The sequence below is a fragment of the Hemibagrus wyckioides genome, linkage group LG05, assembly GCF_019097595.1.
Source record: "Hemibagrus wyckioides isolate EC202008001 linkage group LG05, SWU_Hwy_1.0, whole genome shotgun sequence".
Lineage (NCBI taxonomy): Eukaryota > Metazoa > Chordata > Actinopteri > Siluriformes > Bagridae > Hemibagrus > Hemibagrus wyckioides.
In genome coordinates, this window is record NC_080714.1 from 20,615,276 (window position 1) to 20,636,048 (window position 20,773).

General features: G+C 39.2%; 1 protein-coding gene across 1 annotated transcript; it reads left to right on the top strand.

The window, feature by feature from the left end:
• Positions 1–275: 275 nt before the first annotated feature.
• Positions 276–11,974, top strand: scrt2 (scratch family zinc finger 2). The gene is made up of 2 exons (XM_058388997.1): positions 276–949; positions 5,997–11,974. The coding sequence occupies exons 1-2, from the start codon at positions 778–780 to the stop codon at positions 6,758–6,760; spliced, it is 936 nt and encodes a 311-aa protein (XP_058244980.1). The 5' UTR covers positions 276–777; the 3' UTR covers positions 6,761–11,974.
• Positions 11,975–20,773: the final 8,799 nt, after the last annotated feature.

The following is a 20,773-nucleotide window of genomic DNA, read 5'->3' on the forward strand; positions in this document are numbered from 1 at the left end:
TCTCGCTCTCCTTCCAGCCAAGTGAATGAGTGGGGGTGAAAGTAGGGGAGGCGGCTTGTCAGAAGGGGGTCTGGTTGTGTTCCCCAGTCTGTGTGTGTGTGTGTGTGTGTGTGAGATAGAGAGAGAGAGAGAGAGTGTGTGTGTGAATGCACAGACGGTTCAGTAGTAATTTGATGTGTGTCCCGGGGGACATTTGATGGATTAAAGCTAAGCAGCTCCATTGCTGAGTACCACCTGATCTCTCTCCCACTGCCGCCCCATATAAGCCTGGCTGACTGCTGATCTCAGCTAGTCTCACAGTCTCTCTCTCTCTCTTTCTCTCCCTCTCTCTCTCTGTCCTCACTCTGTCTTTTCTCTCTCCTCTTCCACTGTCTTTCTGTCTTTTTCTTTCTCTAAGCGGCCCCCACTGCAGCCCAGGAGCTATCCAGTGCTGAACGTGTTTTCATTTTTTTCCCCCCTGTTTTTTTTTCTCCACGAATGGGAGAGAGAGGGAGTGTATGCATGTGCGTGTGGTCCGTACAGTAGAGCACACACACAGCATCGCATTCGTCCATCGTCTCTCTTCTTGCCTGCTCTCCATTTTCTTTATCTCCATCCTTCATTCTTTCAGTCCCTTTCTTTTTTCTTGGGTCCTTTCTTTCTTTAAGTTGAACAGATACACGGATACACGATTCAGCTTTCGCTGCTGCACTGTTTTTTTTGCTCCAGGAGTCTTTTTTTCCCCCAATTTTTCCCCTCTTTGACGTCCATGCGTAGTGCTTCTTGTGTGCGTGAATCATGCCCCGCTCCTTTCTGGTGAAGAAGATCAAGCTGGATGATTTCTCCTCGGCTCCTGTGGTGGCATCTAACCATCATCATCATCATCACCATCACCTGGATGAGTCCTTCACTTTCACGCGCTCTATCACGGACTCTGTAACCAGTTTGGGCATCCGGCTCAGTGAGAATGGTGAGTTTGTGTGTATGCAAGTGTGGGATATCTGTCACTTTATGCAAGCACATGCTCAATGTCTTTATCTTGCCAGCTACAAGTCACTGCTTTTATTTGAACATATCTGTAGCAGAGCAAAACCAGGATGCATTTCATGCTGATGATTTTATTTAACCCAGAGAAATATCACCAGATGTTCAGCCTGGTGTTTTGTTGTTGTTTTAGCCTTCTGTATAATCCTTAAACCCTCTTTCTCCTCACCCCCCTTTTCTCCCCCTCTCTATCCTGAGCTCCTGCCGTGGTTGTGGACTTTTGTGTGTTTTTTTGACTCGGGCGATGTGCAGACACAATCCAGGTCACGGAGTAGTGATTGGCTTATGTAAATAAGGCCATATGACCAGGCTCTGGCATGTTGCTGATAACGGGCTTGTTTCACTGCGACTGCTAATGCTAAGTGCTAAGTCCTTTTCCTTATGTGGACAGGCTCCTGTTGCTGTGAGCACAGAGATGCTGTTTGGACCAAAAGTGTCCCGGGGCATGATTGGATAATGCTTTTGTCCTTAGCTCATGTTGCCCTTGAGTTTCTACTGCCGTCCAGTCCACCCCCTATGGCATGTATATTATCATTCTCTCTCTATCCTCCCCCATCCTTCTTTCGAGCACATCTCTCTTCCTCTTTCTCGCAGTCTGTCTCTCTCCTTCCCCTCCTTTTGCAACATATGAAACCAAGTCGGGGGGCAGGATTTCAGTCACTGACGCCACAAGAGACCTTCAAGTACAGTACAGAACAACCGGAAGAGAGGGGGTGTTGGGTGTAAAAACATATGAAGGGAAGAAGAAGAAGGAAAAATGAGAATGCACAAAGCAGTATTGACTATAATCACATGATGCACTGTAAATATGCACTCACACACCACAGAAAGATAGAGAGAGAGAGACAAAAGGACAAATAGCATCACAGCTGAGGAAGCTGGAGTCTTAAATACAAGCATGCTGGACAAGGCAATGCTAAGCTGGGGACATTCTGTGATCCCTTATTCTCTCTCTCTCTCTCTCTCTCTCTCTCTCTCTCTCTCTCTCTCTCTCTGTCTCTCTCTCTTTGTCTCACTCTCTCTCTCCCTCTTTGGGCAGATCTGGGTAGCAGATGTCCGCTCCCCTCTGTCGTGCTATGATGTTTTTTCAAAGATAAGCTGACAGGAGATTTAGACTGAGCGGGAGAAAGGGTCAGAGAGGAAGAAAGTGTTGCTTTCCCACCTGTTGCAAAAACAGCAAATTCAGTCATATCTGAGCCAGAATGTTTTATAACTGATGGCTTACTAAGAAAACTAGTTTGGCTTACAAAGAAAACAAAAGTAGACAGGTCTATTCTTACATTTGACTTGTTATCCTGCAGGCTTTCACATTGCGGTATGTAGGGTAGTGTTTATATATATATATATATATATATATATATATATATATATATATATATATATATATATATATATATATATATATATATATATATATATAAGATTCTCAAGAAAGCAATAACAGTCTCATGTGATGTTGTGATATGTTTAGATGTGATATTATTGTATTGTACAGTCATATAGACACATTGTCTTTAGTGATGTCCCAAAACTGCTCACTATTGCATTAAAAACTGGTTAATGTTAGACAGAACTGGAAAAAACAGCTCTGCACTTGTGGATGAGTGATTTTTGCCAAGCATCAGCACTACTCTCGAAGAGCTCCTGGTCTATTACTTCAAGAACAAAGGCTTTAGCAGTAAAACATTCCCAATAATACTTTAGGTAGCATTCTCCAGTTTTCTTTTCTTTTCTTTTCTTTTTTTTTTTTTAAAGAGCTGTCTAATGAATTAATTGTTTATTTTTATTATCATAAATGGTAGACAGTAATTATTTTTATTAAGAGAGACCATCACTTTACGGTCAATGTCAAAGTTAATCCATTAAACTGGTGCCTGTTTGAGGTGCTTTGGATAAGAGCATTTGCTAAATGCTATGATGTGAATGCTATAAGCTCGATAGGAGGGGGTAGGGACATACGCATAAACATAAAAATTGAACATAAATCAATTTTTATCTAGCTTACTAGTTTTGTAGGCATATATACATTTGTGCATGTATACATAATTCATTTATTTATTTATTTATAGTCTCTTTGTATGCTGGAGTTTAATTTAGAGAAAAAAAAATAATTTTTCTTAGTTTCTCATAAATTTTTTTCTTAGTTCCTCATATCTTAGGAAGATCTGATTCCTGACATCTCTGTATTGGCAAGTTTGTTAATGGCCTTCTATCCCCAGCCACAGCAGGAAGTAAAGGTGCTGCTCTGATCGAAAGGGCAGAATGGTGACCTAATACAGGCATCTCACAGAGGCTGAAACCTTAAAATACTCTGCTTTGCATTGCACTATTGGCTGACACACAATCACACCTATTTTGATCAAAAAAAGGCCAAAGACTTTAGCCGAACATCCAACCCAGGCCAACATGGACCTGTTGCACACTGAAAGGCATCACATTCATAACCTGCTGCTTTATCAACTAGTGTAAGAAATGCTAGATATCAGATGCTTGGTTACATTTTTACTTTTATTTCATTTAAATGAAATGTAGAAGTTAAGGTAAGAAGACTAAGAAGGTTCCTTTTTTTTCCAAATTTATTTTAGACTGTTATTAAAAAAATTAAAATGGGCTGGCATCTTTAATCAAGGGTACCTTTTATACCTTTAATTTGCATCTGTCTACCAAAAATGTGGATATATGATTTAAAATGGTCCACAATTAGACATTTTAGACTAAAGCTCTAAAGGTTCTGTACACTACATGCATGTTTCTAAGTAATAGATACATAAGACAGGAAAAAAAATCTGAAAGTTACAATGGAGTATCCATTTTTTCCTGAGAGTATAACTACTTCTCCACTAAATTGCATCTGAAAATATTACGGTAGCATTACAACAGTAATGAATAGAGACCAATTAAGGCTTTTACACTTATTAAAGAACTCCTGAAAGCCTACATATCAACGTATTGTGGTATATACGAAGTAGTTAATTGATATAAATAGGCTCATTCTTCATACTTCATACTGTGCTCCTGCTTGCCTGATACTAATGCTATCTATCGGATCATTATCATGTGCATGGCTGTGCTGGGATTTTATCATGCGTAAGCACCTTAAGCACTGAGAAGCTCGCTGAGCTTGCCTTCCTCTACAGGCACTGCTTCCAGAATTGCTGTGCAGTGAAAAGGCCGCTGGAGTGCAGGGCATTAAAAGCGCTCTAATTGCGTGTCTAATAATGATCCTGGCCCTTCAAGGCACTTCAACATGCTTACGGCAGCAAGGCAGGTGATGTTGTGACCCTCGATGGACAATAACAGCAATTTCCTCCTCCTCCTCCTCCTCCTCCTCCTCCTCCTCCTTCTCCTTCTCCTTCTCTCTTAATCCGTTTGCTCTTCTCTTTGACTGTAGCTCAGTTACTGAAACCGTCATGTCTCTTCTTATTCTTTGGCACTTTCGTGTTGCTTACTGCACGACCAGTTGCACTGCTTTTTACAGCAGATAGCCTATTGATCAGCATGGAAACGGTGAATTTCATTAACAGGCAGTCAATACTTCATTTCTCTCGGTTTGCTGCGTTCAGAGGGCTGGTGGAATGGCTTTTCCCCGACACTGTCTAGTTCTCATGTTAAATGTGATAGAGGATTTCTCACCCAGTGTGCGACGCGATAGCTATTAGGTTAAAAACATCGAGACGAACGGCTGCCACTCCGGCGCGGATATAATGTGGCTGAAATGATTTAAAAGACCCAGCGGCTGCCAGGAAACCTTTTAGCAACACCCGACTGTCTCTCTCTCTCTCTCTCTTTCTCTCTCGCTATGTCTCTCTCTGTCTGCATCTCTGAATGATGTGCCAGGGGTCAGTCATTTATCTAGCAGTGAACAAGTGCAAAAAAAGGGGTTGCTTTGCGTTGAAAGAGCAGTCAATATGTCTGGCTTCAGAATTGCTTTATTAATATTACTCTGAGCACTGACTCTACTTGAATGTCTGACTGTATTTCAAACAGGACTAATGTGGGGCCTGGAGTGAGGAAAAGAATAATGTAGCCTGTGGCATAACACAAGCCCTAGCACTGATTTCTTATCATGGAATAATGGAGAAGAAAATTAAGCGTACAACCACTTACCCGTGGAGGCCATTTGGTAATCTTATCGAAGAAATTTAGCTAATCAATAAGATTATTTCATCTAAGAGAGATGAGAGAGAGAGAAATTGCAGCAGCAGGGGGTGTCTGTACCCTCAACACAGTTACACCACTTAATAAGCCATTATCGCCGTGTTAAGACCCTTTGTAACATACACACATTCACTTCAACACACAATTAGACACACAGTTTTGAGATTTTTATGTACTCTGAAGTAAGGAGACTGCAGATAGTAGGATGGAATTATACAATCATCATCATCATCATCATCATCATCATCATCATCATTACCTATTAGCCAATTAATGTTGGTGTCACTTTAATGCTAATGCAATTTAACTGCAGTAATAAACAGTTAGAGTGTTCTTATTGCAATAACAGTATTTGACTAAAGAAATTAATTTCATGTCAGTGTAATAATTATACACCTGATTAGCTTGAATAATTATACTTCTATTTAGTCATTAGTGATAACGGCATATTAGCATTAAAGCTTGTGTCAGTAATTTATAAGTCAAAACACTTTCTGACATTCTGGTCTCTCTGGCACCCAAGATTGTAAATGAAAGAAAAAGCTTTTGTGGGCCATCAACATCCAATCAGTCAGGACTAGGGAGAGTTTCTGTTTCTGCTGCACCAGTTTTCTTAATCATATGGATATTGATTAAGAAAGCTGGTGACTTGAACTAGTTTTAAGTCATTCTATTATACATTTGTTTTTGGGGTGTGGCTTCTGAATATAGGAGCTGGATTCGTTAACATGATGAGCTTTGAAACCACAAACTCAAGACCAGAATTGTTGACTGTACATTTAAGCCTGAGTGCATCTCCTCTCTTCTTTCCCCAGGCTACATCCAGGACTACATCAGTCCATCAGCCTATCAGGGTGAGAAGAAGCTTAGCTCGGCTGTGTCTGACCCACTCTACGCTCCGGTAAACAGTGGAGGAGAGGAGTACTGTGAGCCAGACTTGGAGCATCCGGACAGCCCTCAGTCCGGTCTGACGGCCCGTGGCTACTACAGTGGTGAGTCCGAAAGCCAGAGTGATGGCTACACGGCAGACGGCTTCTTCATCTCAGATGGCCGTTCACGCAGGAAAGGCGATGCCAAGGAAGCACGCAAAGGTGCTGTAGAAACAAAGGAATCGGGCGCGAGACACACATGCAACGAGTGCGGCAAGACATACGCCACATCGTCCAACCTGAGCCGCCACAAGCAGACGCATCGCAGCCTGGACAGCAAGATGGCACGCAAGTGTCCAACGTGCGGCAAGGTGTATGTGTCCATGCCAGCGCTGGCCATGCACGTGCTCACGCATGACCTCAAGCACAAGTGCAGTGTGTGCAGCAAGGCGTTCAGCCGCCCTTGGCTGCTGCAGGGCCACATGCGCTCACACACTGGCGAGAAGCCATTCGCATGCGCCCACTGTGGCAAAGCCTTCGCCGATCGCTCCAACCTGCGCGCCCACATGCAGACACACTCTGCCTTCAAGCACTACCGCTGCAAGCGCTGTCACAAGACCTTTGCGCTCAAGTCGTACCTGAATAAGCACTATGAGTCGGCCTGCTTCAAGGGCTCCGGAGATGAGGATGAGTCCGGCTCTGAGAACTGAGCACCACACATCGAGAAAATGGATGAGGAGGGAAAAAAAATTCTACATTTAATTAATCCTTCACTAAGCCCTTGTACACACACACACACACACACACAGAGAAACAAATGCGCCTTTTCCCTTCCTTTTTTAGAAAGCAATATTTTCGCTGAGATCACTTTGGGGAAGAAAAAGCAAAACAATAATGAGAAGACAATAATGAACCAATGCTGGATTTTTCTTCACTCTTATTGCTAAATGTCCACAGATACACAAGAACATACTCCAAGACTCTGTTTTTCTCTCTCTCACATTCTTTCTCTTTCTCTCGCTTCTCTCTCTTATACTCACACACACACACACACTTATTATGAGGCCTGGCATGTGAATTTTTATCAATGACTATAATAATAATAATCATAAAAATAATAATAACAACGATAGTAATAATATTTAGAATCCTGATATTTTATAGCAAATCATATGAAAACGAAACAAAAAAAAGGAAAACAGAAAAGGACAACAGTGTTCCTTCTTTTTTAGAAACAAACAAAAAATGACCTCATGTATTTTTATGCTGCTTTTTTTTGTTTTGCTAAGAGCTGAATTCTTTTGCAACTGCCAACTTTTATGACAATGTCAATAATGACAGTATTTGCAAAAAAAAAGGCCACTAAAAAGTTGAAAACTTTTTTTCCGCCAGTCTTTAGTAATTTTAATCCAACAGGTGTTATTTTTCTATTACGGTCCCAACCTCCAGCATTTTATTTATTGTCTTTGGTTGTGCCAATCAACCCGATATTTCATCGAAGAGTGATCTTTGGGAACGTGAGTGTTTTGAGGACTCTTCAGAATAACAGTGTTTTTCTCACCATGCGCAGATATCAAGGACTAAACAAGGAAGGTGTAACTTAAAGACACTTCCGGTTTAAAACCTGTTGCTTTCGGTCCTGTTTAACAGGATGCAATATCTCAGTATTTGAATCATTCTCACAATTCACGGTGACTCTAACGATGACATTTAGAAGCAATCTCAACCCACGATGCAGGTCTTCCTCTGCCATTTTGGCTCAAACTGACTCTTCAAGTGTTCCCTCTACCTGGAAATACCCCCGCCCCGCATTCTAGCTATTACCTCACTAAGAGGCAGGTACGACCTCTGACCCGTCCATCCCAAACTCACTGTCCATCATTCACCTCTGTCAAAACAGTGACCTCATTTCTTACCACATCAGTATTATTTTATTTATGTATTTATTCATATACTATTTATTCTTTTATTTATTTATTTATTTTTTCTTATTTATTGATGTTATTTATTTAATTTATTCATCTGTGTATTTGGAATACTAAATACCACCATTGACCTTGTAAGATGCTGCTCTTGAAAGAAAAATGTTTATATGCATGATGAAACTGTAGGAAAGAAAAAGTCCATGTGACTTCTAGCATTTTTCTTTTTGTCTTTTTTGTCTTTTATTTTTATTTTTTTTTTTTAAAGAGGAACAATGTACACGTTTGAGAAGTTTGGAATGATACTTTGTTTCACAGGCAATAATTCTTCCTTGGCACGGCAATGGACTTGTATAATCATAGCTGTCCTGTCTGCAGACCACTTAGGGCAATAAATGAACGAGCCTGAACACAAACCACAAAGTCATCCTCCATCTCGTTGTTGTCATTTTTATTTGGGATAAATTAGCATTGGGTTGGGAAAATCATCCCTCAGTGATGCCTGGGCACACATTGCACCCTGATAGTAGCACCAACTTCATTTATATCCATAAACATTACTCATTTCATCTCCAGTGTAAAATAAATCACAATTAAACAAGCCGTTTTCATTTTTAAGCCTGTAGTGACTAGCAGCGCTCTTAACGGCAAAATATGAGGTCGTTTATTTTTTTCCCTAGTTTATCATTCATTGTACCCAGGAATTTCACCTAATTAACTCTGAATTAACACTGGTGCTGATGCTGTGTAATCGAGTATCTACGCTTGACATTCAGTCAAATGAATTGATTACTATTTACCATTTGTCATGTCGACACACTATACAGTATGATGTAACAGTTTATGAGGACAATGACAATATCTACAGATATTCTACTAAAATTCCAGTTGCATTACATTTTCCTGTTCAGAACCGTATCAAACAGACAAACTGACTGAATGTTATTGATAGTTTTAGGGCTTTAATTCAGACAATTCATCCTTTTTTTTTTATAGTTTCGCTTCATGTCTAACTTTTAAGTAGTGCTATAGACTCTGAACACTTAAGACAGTCCAATTGTCTTTAAACATTATGATTTCAGTGTCCAGTTATTCTTTTATCCATGCAACATTGTCAGTTTGCTAAAGACAGATGAGAGAGGGTAAATAACATGAAATATGAAGTCTGTGGAAACCTCTGAGGCAATGTGTCTAGCCCTGTAGCTAAACACTGGTCTGATGAGCTGCCTCCAGCTAGACCATTTACATTAATGCATATGATCTGAACAACCAATTCTGCTGCAGTATTAATTCTTTTTGGTCCTCTGAAATATTTTCATCTGGTCCATATTCGAGTCTTAAACACGTCACTGCCTTCCTTTACCTGCCTTCCTTTTTAAGAAAACGTTTTCACATCATATGGTGGATCATATGGATTTCATTTTTCACATATGATTTTTAAACATGATTCATTTAATTTGTCCCATGTAGGTCATGTGGTTCGATTTTTCATGTGATGACGTACTAGTCACATAATCACATGTAAAAGGTATGTCATTTTTTTTTTTCCTCACAGAAAGATAAGTGAAACTTGCTCCAACTAATTTGTGAATCCTTGCAGATGGGGTTAGATAAAGTCTATCAAACAATCAACATTTTCAGATATAATAACGCTAATGCTAACACTGAATACAGTGCTGCCACAACGGCATTTAATATCTTTGATAGCGTTGATGCCGATCGAGCCGCGTGTACAAGATTAAAGGATAAATAGTCTCAGTTATAGCTAGGTCATTATGATCATTTTCAGTGTGTGTACTCTATGTATCATCATTTACCCCAATCAGCGTCCTGCCTTTGAAGTCAGGCTGCTGAAAATGAGCACTGAAACAACAACGATTATCAAGATTACCTCCATCCGTGGCACATTTAGGCTGCACTTTTATCTGCGCTACAGATGGAAGAAAGCAAATCAGAACAGGTCTCTAAATGAAGTGGGGCAGGGGATGAAGGTTTGTCCGAAGGATAGCGATGCTATATTTAATGGCTTGTCTTGCAGAGAGAGGGAATCTGACAGGTCAGAGAAACCTGCAGGCTAATAATCGAGCATTACAGTGCGGTCTGTACGTGCACCTAGCTTTCAGCTGGTTTAAAGCGTGCTAAAAATAAAACCTCATGGAAAGAAGGACACATACACTGTCTCATTATGTCCTCCTCATCAGTGTTGATGCCTCTGCGCTGTGATGTGAAGCGTAGCTTCTAGACAGGCGGCGTTTGACGTTGGGTCAGGAACGAGGTTCAAAGCGAATATCTGTCACCGGTGACAGGGTGAAGTAAACAGAACAGTAACGACGGCACCGGTGGCGTGCAGCAGTGAGACACAATTCTGTTCAAATGCTGTGATGTAGACACAGAGTGTAGTATTAGGACAGTGTGGTGTTATTATTCTTTTCTAGAAAATCCAGATTAGAGCTCAGTGCATTAAATGAGGGAGTCTTAACTGAGTATGAACGTCCTCTCCTTTTCATTTACATCTCTCTATAGTTTTTTCCACTCGTATCCCTTCTCTCTCTTTTCATCCTGACCGTCATTCTCTTCCTTGCTCGCTCTCTCTCAGGGTGAACAGGTGCTAGTGGACAGGCGGGGAGACAGAGAGAGAGAGTAATTGAGGCTGAGTCTGACCTTGACGAGGAAGGTCGAGGCAGCAGCAGGCGAATGCATCGTCAGCGCTTTGCATATTCTAAATCGGATGACACAATATCCGTAATAGTGCGAAACCCACGGGGAATCAGAGATGAGCTTCTCTGCCCATCCCCTTGCCTCCCACCCTCCATTCTCTCAATCCATCCATCCACCCATGCATCCATGACCTCTCTCTTAACAATCGACTTTCATTGTCCTCAAATCAGTGTGGTTCAAGTCTGCGAGTGCAGCAACAGAGACAGCATGTAGACTCTTTTCCTGCTCTCAGCTTCTCAGCCCAGTTCATTACCCACCAATGCATCATGTCTGTGAATGAGTCATTATGTTTCATCTTTCGCTCATTTGTCTTTTTCTCTTTTTTTTTCTTGCATACCAGCTTTCAAACCATAAGCCTAAGATAAAAAGCAATGATAAAACCCACTGAATAAAGAATTGTTTTATTATGCAAAGCCCTTAGTAACACGAATAACCGCCTTTACAAGGACATTTGAAGATTTATGACTAGCTTTACCTCTCTATTTTACTTTGCAATCAAATTATAAACCATTTTTAATGTATGTCAAGCAATGTCAGTATGAAGATGGGGAATCCGGTCGACATGTTGTCCAAAGGTCACAGTTAGCTCTTAAGGACTATCACCAGAGGACTACCAACGGAATTTCATGGAAAAACATTGTTCCTCTCTTTGATGAACTTGTAAATATGTTTGTAAATATGTCACAGCAATAATACGAAACTGCATGTGAAAAAATATCTGATCCTTTTGCTTTTCCTCTTTTCTTAGAAATTTTTTTTTTTGCTTTGTATAAACTGGTACCAGTAAAAGCCTGGACAGAAAACACAAAATCAGGGACATGCCTTCTTTAGCTAATTATCTGCTGTCGGCTGCGTTGACCAGTTGTTGTCAACATGGGATCATTCTCTGTATTAGGAGATCTGTTGATGTTCTCTCTCTTTCTGTTTTTTTTCCTTCTGTCTTTTGTCTAAGTGCCCAGCTTGGCTGCGCAGTAATGAAAAGTGCCAAAAAATAAAAGTATAATTTCCATAACAAAAGCCTTCGACTTATGGCGGCCTTCTCACAAGCCTCCATATGGTCCTCAAGCGACAGAATTTAGATTTTCACTCTCCTTTCTTACTCTCCCCACACTCTCTTACTCTCTTCTTTTTTCAAAACATGGGGAAAAATGTTAAGCCATGACTGAGAATGAGTGGTTTGGATTTTTTTCTTATTTTTCTTTGTACCACTGTTATTAGAAGTGGGGATAATACTGGTGATGACGATGATGATAATGACAATAATAAAACCAATAGCACAAACGATCTGAAGTGTCTTGTCATTATGGTTGCAGTTTCGAAGTCATGCTTGTTGCATTTATTCAAAATTCTGATGTGTTTTATTCCACTTACACTGCAGCAGTTTACCAGTGATTACATCTTCACTGTATATATGTCTACACATGTCTAATATTATTATATCTATTTTGTGGAACATACAAATCAGCTCCTGAAATTATTTACCTTACAGCATTATTACAGCTATAAATATATAAAAAGTTCCCTCACCTGCCTCTAAATTTGTTCTTTCTATAGTTATATACTACTATACTAATATATATATCTTGTATACTTTTATACTTCTACTACTACTACTAAAACTGCTATTACTAGTACTACTACTACTACTACTACTACTACTACTAATAATAATAATATCACAGCTTGTCATGTTACAGAGAAACTGGAAAACACAAAACCTTTCCACCTCTAAAACCTGCAAACTTTCCCATAATGTAAAACGTAAAGTTGCAGCTTCTGTTTAAAGCTGTTTAAAGCACTGACACTGGAGACTCCTTCCAAACATGCTAAATAAATATCTCCTCAGAGACAGCTTCACTATATCAACAATCACAGATGCTTTTATGTGGACTGTCTGCCATAAATTTCCCTGTGTAAGTTGTTACTATAGAAACAATGATGTTTCTATGATGACTGAACACATTGAAGCTGGACCTATGGTCAGAGCTGCAACAACAACGAGTCTTCTGACCAAAACAAAATCAGCAATGTAGTACAATGTAGTTTATTGTATCTTCTTTAAAATATACTAGGGTCAAGTTACATAGACACATGTGCATTTACTTTTTTCCCCTCGATATGTGGCACCGGCTCATAGATTCAGACTCATTTACATTCAATGGCTTCCTGCCCCACTTCCCATAAACACTCCTGTCTCACTGTTAGGAGCAATTTAATACCAGTACCTTGTAGGTCAGGCTGCTAAGAGGCTATTAAAGGGGCATTCTCTATACATTCATGAGGCCCTGCCACACAATCATGCTTACCGTGATAGACATGCAGACAGCAATCACAGAGCAGGTATTCGTCCTGACACCACAAATACATCTGACATGCGAGGAAGAAGTGGCTCTTGAATGCTGATCCAGGACACACCGTCCCTGCATGAGTTATCCCATGATCCATTATACCAGACTGTAATCCATTATGCAGGACTGCTCTCAGATCAGTGCCAGCAAACACGGTGGGAACAGCATGAATTTGAAGGCACAAGCATCTGTTCTGGTGCTGTTATTGATGATTCTTAATGATTAAAATTTAATGGAACATTGATTTTATGCTGGACCAGAGTGTTTTCCTGAGGTGGGGTGTGAAGAAAAAAGAGGGAATTGAGTAAAACTGAATTATGAGCAGCATGAGCAGGATTATCGTAGCAAGTGGGGTTCAATCACAGCCTCCTTCAGTGTCCTACACTGCTGAAACCTGAGAGAGAGAGAGAGAGAGAGAGAGAGAGAGGAAAAAGAGGAAGGGGCTTTATTATTCATTGATTTAACACCTCTTGCCTAAAATATTCATATGAAATACTCATAACATTTTCAATGATAAAGTATTTCCTGTACATTCAGTGGACATATTCGTTGTGAACAAGCATCATTGTTCATAAATAAACTACAAACACAAATGACATTGATTATAATTTCTATAATTATACATGTTCGTAATTTATTTTAATTTATGTCTATTAGTCATAATTGCCACTGTGTAATGATTTATAGCCTAATTTTTTGAGGCAGCTATGAGACTGATTTTGAAGAATAACACTTTCCACTTGACCGTGTAATGTTTAGCAATAAACGGCTTCTAGAGTTAATTATTTCCAATATTGCAGGATATTGCTTAACGAACAGAAAATGGGGCATAAATGAAATGAAATAATAAGCAGATGTGTAGTAGTTTTAGGTTTTTTTTTTTAATAATTGATTTATGATGTGCTCAAGCAGGGAGATTTATAACCAGATGCTGCGTTCTTAGTGGAAAAAAAAAATCAAACAAACTTTTACATTTTGTGCATATTAATGTATCGGGTTGCCAATATTATGTAAATGTCTGAGATTCTATTTATGTTTACGGTTTGATATGTTTTCTTGGTTTTGTTCTAATGACTCAAATTTAAGGTTAACACAAACCCAAGTGCATGCTAACATCTCTGATTAAAAGATGAAAAAAAAAAACCCAACTAATACTGCATAAATGTTTTTTTTTTCCTGTTTGGTTTGTCTCATGTGAATGCTATCCTACAGGGTGGAGGTCTTTACAAAGCCATTAAAGGATAAATTATTAATACGGTCTGCAATATTGAATACTCAACAGTGAGATGCTGAGTTGACAGAGGAGAATCTGACCCAGCATAATCCGGTGCAGCATGGTAACTGTGAGAACATGGAGAGGATGGATGCTTCGGATATTATGCTTAGAAACAAGAGGAGTGCAATGAGTGGGCCGTAAGGATTTCAAAAGAAAGTGCTCAACAGGAAGTAAACATCTAAACTAAAAAGTTGAACATTTCGGTTTCGAAGGTCCAAGTTAACAACTAACATGACTGAATGGCAAGAATAGTTTTTTAATTAGTAACCATAACTGATCAGTTTATGACTATAAATATGACAAAGTCATTATGATATGTATTTGTTTCATAGTTGCACTTCCTGTTGCCACTTTTGACTAGCATCATGGATTAAATCAACTTTTTTATTATTATTATTATTATTTTTACGATCATGTCATTATGTCACTTCTCAGGCCTTATAGGAGGAATAACACGTGACGACTCTGATCATCTATGAGAACTTTTCATTTATGAGCCAATGTCCTTTAGCTAATCTCTAGACTGATTTGATGCCTTCGCCTAAATTATTTCCATACAGTAAATGCACGTGACTGGATAAACCTCAGCAGCGGATCTGCTTCATGCTTCATATGGGTCATTTGGGGAAACTGTGTTAATTGACTTAGTCTTAGTCTTGTTTAATGTAGCTCTGTGTTTTTTATATAGCCCCAGGTTCCTGGAGGAATGCTGTTTCATTTCACTATATGCTGCACCAGCTACATATAGTTGAAATGACAATAAAAGCTTCTTGACTTGACTTGATTTTTTATGTCAATTGGCTCTGCTACTGTATTTTTTTTTCAAGCACCCAGATAATTCAGCTGAAATACTTTGCTGGATCCACATAATTCTGGATCATACCTCTGCTCTAAAGTTGATCATTCAATAATCTACACTAGTCTCTTATGAGTGTCAGACTGTTCTGTGCTTCATTAGGATGCCCTCTGCTGGTGAAGGTACTGTTCCTATACACATTTATTAGATGTCTACACAACAAATGCTGTAAAAGCACACCCAGACAGAACAGGTTTTTATTCTGCTCCCACTCCATACACCTGAAACAGGTAATCAGGTCTAACATGTGCTTTCCCTAACAAATCAGAATTAATATAAGGTATGTTGATGTACCGCACATGGCAATGGCTCTGTTTCAGAAAATGTATATCCCAGGGCGAGTACACTTCTCACAATGTGCCAGCACAGAAAACCACTTAATTCACTACCATTTTCAGACTGCTGAGCCTGAACCAGTTCTGCTCATGAAATACAAACTTATATTGAGCTCAGGCCTGCAAGCTACAAAATATACTTGAACCTATAAAGTATAGGTAGAACCCTTAAGCTCAAACCAAAACAGAAAGAGGAAGTTGATAAAACTTGATTTAAATAAAAAAAAGAGTACTGAAAGTAAGGCAGACATTACATCTGAGACCACAACTCCACCTTATTGTATAGTGTGCCAAAAAGTGGCATTTAGTAATTTGGGACAAATACCTTGCAAATTGAAACTGGGGAGATATTTTGACTTTTGCTCATTAAAGTAGGACTGCACATATCCTGTATGTTTTTTTTTCTGACTTGCATCCACATGGGCACAGAGTTTAAGTTTTAATTATCAGCTCAGCTTTTAATAATGAAACAGTGAGCAGTGCTCTGGACAGAATCCATTTGGAACATCCCTTTGGACAGGATAATAATGAACAATATACAAAGGCTTGGCACTAGAGAATGTTTCGGAAGACTGCAATAGTACACTGTGGTAGTTCTTTAAATCCTGGGCAAAGAAGTCGTGACATGCTGTATGTGCTGGTTTGAACAAGGCTGAAGCCTCACAGATATTTTAAGTTAATGTGCATTCATTCATTCATTCATTCATTCATTCATTCATTCATTCATTCATCTTCAGTTTCTGTTTTATTTTAAGGGCCATGGTGGATCTGAAGTCCATTGCAGAAAAGACTGGAATATTGGGGAAATATTTAAAAAGTTATACATGCCATTCCAGAATAATTCAAGTCTTGTTATTGGCTGACAAAATGCAATTTTGTTAGTAACTGATTCAGTTGCATTATAGACCTGTGTCAGATATCTGCAAATCTTCCTCTTTTATTCAGTAAATCAGGCACTGTGCAAACAGCCACAGAGATGTGACTTGTATAGAACTAGAAAGCAAAAGAAAGAACGTTCCAATCTAATCTCTACTCAAGCTTCTGCCACAGAATGCTTTAAACCCATGACTGCCTTTTCCTTCAGCTCCGTTTTACATTTCCTGCAGCTTCCAGACACCGCTATTAAACACACACTTGTTTCAGAGTCGACAGTGTGTCTTGGTCTTGGTGCAGAGCTACGGAGACAGAACGAGCACCGCAGCCTCATTAAAAGGCTTCTCTTCTGTGTAGCGTTTCATCGCCTGTGACGGCCAGGCTCTTTAGCTGGCTGTGTTTGATGTTTTGCGTTGTTTGTGTGCAAGCCCATCTGCTTGGTCCTCTCTCCGCTGGCAGGAGGTCCACGTTCCCCTTCTGCCGCTCCACTGATGCGCTGTCATGGTGTTCAGAAATCCGAATGCCGCACTCTTCATCAGCCATCCGTGGAGCAAAGTCAAAGAACGAGCAAATTTTTACTACAGAACAATTTTCAATGAGATGGGAGGGGAAGAGGTGATTTGAGGTTTCGGAAAGGAAAGCATCATAAAATCCTGAAGTAAAAATTTTTTTGTTGTTTGACACTGCTTGTGTAACTGTTCCTGAGTTTGCTGTGTAGTTAATTTGATGTGAATTCATTAAAGAAACTTAAATTCATAACTGAAGCAGAAGGAACAAAAAATTCACATTCGACAATCTGTGAAATAAACACTTAAATAAACTAGAATTGACTTCTATACATGTAGGAAAGGGGAAACATATATAGAAAAAATATATATAAAATCTAAAATTTAATTACAAGCAATAATTCAGGAGTCAAACGTCTGTCTAAGAACAATTTTAGACTCTTTGCCCAGATAAAACCTTTGAGAAAACAAATTTTTATGAATGGAAGCAAGGCAGAAGCACTATACAATAGCAACAGCTCCACCAATGTTCAAAAGAAAACATACACAGACCTATTTTAAGTAGTGGCTGAGGCTGATTCCTTTCTATCCCAGGCTGTAGATTCTAACACCTTATTGTTGGCAGTGATGCTAAATTCCCCCAATGAAACCAACTTCACTGACCCAGAATGCCTTTTTAGTACCTAGAAGTAAATAAATGGTACAAGGAGTTTACTTCATTTTCCACAAATAGTAATTGTCCAGTCAAAGTAAGTTTTATGGACCCGAGCCTGTCTCTCAAACAGTTCCTATGTACAGTACATAAAAAATAGTTTTATACCCCTTGCAAGACTGAAGCGATAGGTCCGTTTTTTTTGCCCACCTATTTAATATTGTGACCAGGTATCAGGAAATATCCAAGTATTCATATTACCATCAGAATTTTACACTTTATTTTATTTTAGCTGGGATCGTTTTAGAATGAAAACTGCCTGCAAAGTTATGCCTTATTTCTTGACAAATTTGAATCAATTTGAAAATGTTTCTAAGTTGTAAAAATACATGAATACTAATAAAGTACAACTTCGCAAGAATGACAGCATATATATTGTACACTACTTCACGCAGTCTTGCTAATCACACTCGTGCAGGTTCTTCTGTGCTCATACACCATGTATAGTACACAAAACAACCACCTGTGCTTGTTTGTTTTGCATTTCAGTGGTCAGACCTTTTTGCATGTTTGCATGTTCTGCTGAGTCAGAAGCGAGGCTTGTTCACAGCAAAGTAGATTTTGGAAAATGCCAAATTCCTCAACTGAAACCTAACATGATACAAACGAACCGAGCGCAGTTTCACCAGGGACCTAGACACAAAACACCTTCCTACACTTTATTATATGGGCATGTGCAAACACATTCACTCTCACACACACAATGATGAATAATGTCATTGCCAAGCTGTCAAGGTGGCAATCCTGTTTGCCAGTGGAGTACAGCAGACCTGTCATATTCAGTATTCAGGGTGGGTGGTAAGGCAAAAACACTGGTTTGCGAGACTTCAGTATTCAGTATGCATCACAATCATAGGTTTTGACAAAACCTAACAAAGCAACAATAAAACAGACATTAAACCAAGTTCAGGATTGAATTCGAGACTCTGAAGGTACTTCTGCATACTCCACTGTGTTGAACACCAATAAAACTCATTCATGGTCAGGGCAATGAATTCTGAGCCTATCCTGTGAAAACTTAAAGTATAAAGTTGGAGAATTCAAATGGAATGATATACCGGCCTATTGCAGGGCACATTCACACACTCATTCACACATATATGTGTAATTTAGCGTAGCCAATCTGCCTGTATTTGAAAGGTTGGCAGAAACTGGAGAACCAGAAGTAAACACATGGAGAACATGTAAAACACCACACTCAATAACCCAAGCTCAAGACTTGGAAAGCTTGGAAAGACTTGGAAAGCTTGGAGACTCTGGAGGTGCTTCCTGTTGATTCACTGTGCTGGCCAGAAATAAAGCAAGCTCCATTCTTGGAACTCCATTTTGGATGTTCTGAAATTTTATGTTTAACATAAAACAGTTGTTGGCACATGAAACCCGGTAGTGTGTCATGATGTTACTATATAAATATTTTATTGTAATTCTTAGTATGTTGCAAAATGTTCACATGTTGTATAGTGAACTCTACTCTATAGTAAAAATCAGCAATGCTAATGAAACATTGTTAATGGAACTGAATACAGTTTCCATCTAAACAAAAATCTAGAGACTAAACACATAATCACTTTTATTTTAGGACCTAATCAAGGATGTGATTATTATATTCTACTTTTGTTGACCCCTACGTGTCTGAGTTGTCACCACAGCAGACCAACTGGTCCACACAACAACTTGGCACAGGTTTTACACCGGATGCCCTTCCTGACACAACCCTCCCATTTTTATCCAGGCTTGGGACCGACAATGCATCCAGTGGCTGGGGTTTGGGCACTGGCTGGGAATCGAACCTGGGCCTTCCGCATGGTAAGTGAGAAACCTATCACTGAGCCACCAGTGCCTTCTCAGATTATTATATTCCACTATATCAGTCTAACACATTTGAAGATCTTGACTGCTCAGATGAATTATGAATGATGGCTGACAAACTGTTGCAGAATGTAACTAACAATTAAAACATCAAACAACTGGCCCTATCACATTGGCCCATACATTTTTTTGAATAGAAATTGTGTCCAGAAATTTTGTTCAAACCCTAGTATAATGTAAAATATGTAGCAGGCCCTACTGTGGGACAAATCAGCCCTGACAGGCTGTCACCAGACCCCTATATAAATCCATTCCAATTACCTCTCAACCCATTTGCATTGCATAACCTAATGGCAAAATCTCCTCACTATCATCATCACTTTAAATGCACAGAACTGCATTTGGATGTATGGAGGAGGCGAGGCAGTGAGAGTACGGAAGTCAGAGTGAAAGAATGGGATATAAATAAAAATAGCTGGTGCGTCTAGCGACAGGCACTTGGCAGGTAATTTTCTACAGTAGCTCCGCTCACTCGAGTCTCGTGGGAGTCAAATCTAATATTAACAGCTAATTATCATGTGTGAGCTACCCCTCTATGACCTAGTGTAATACACACCCCCACACCCTGTCAAAATACAGACATGAGGAATGCCAGTGTGATTAGGATGACAGACTTGTGATTTTCAGACTTGTTGGGATTGACAGTGCTTGCCTAATGATGATGTACATTCTCCTTAAAGGGAAGTGTGTAAGTGCATGGCTGACAGCCCGGACTGGAAAAGGCTGTCATCATTTTCTAGTCCGAAACACTAAACAAGGCCCTGAAAACATGCGTTTTGTTGAACGTCATTTTAATGAGGTGCTCATTACTATGTCCGAAGTCATCAGGTGCTAGCACATAGCTGTAGATAATAACTGTGAGTTTCTGCTATAACCCATCTTCTGATTCTGAGACTTACTTGCTAAATAAAATAAAAAGGAATAGTGTTAATAATATTATTAAACTAACAGAATGAAAGTTATGAGGACTGTCATGTGGAATTAAAATAAAAAACGTTAATCTTTGCTTATTATGATGTAAAGTTGTAATGAATATATAAAAAAAATTCCCGAAACTGGAGAGCTGGTATGTCCATAGTTGTTACTGCATAATCCCAGATTAACATGTACATGTACATTTTTGTGGACTATTAAAGCCACTCATGAGACAGGGAAAGAAAATACATGTATATAAAAAAAAGTAAAACACAGGAAGAAAAGGAAGAAAATAAAAACAAATCTCTAAATGTTTGCTCACAATGGACCTCATTTATCAATCTTTTCTTAATATTTTGTGTAAAAGTCAAAAAGCAACTACAAATTCCGGCT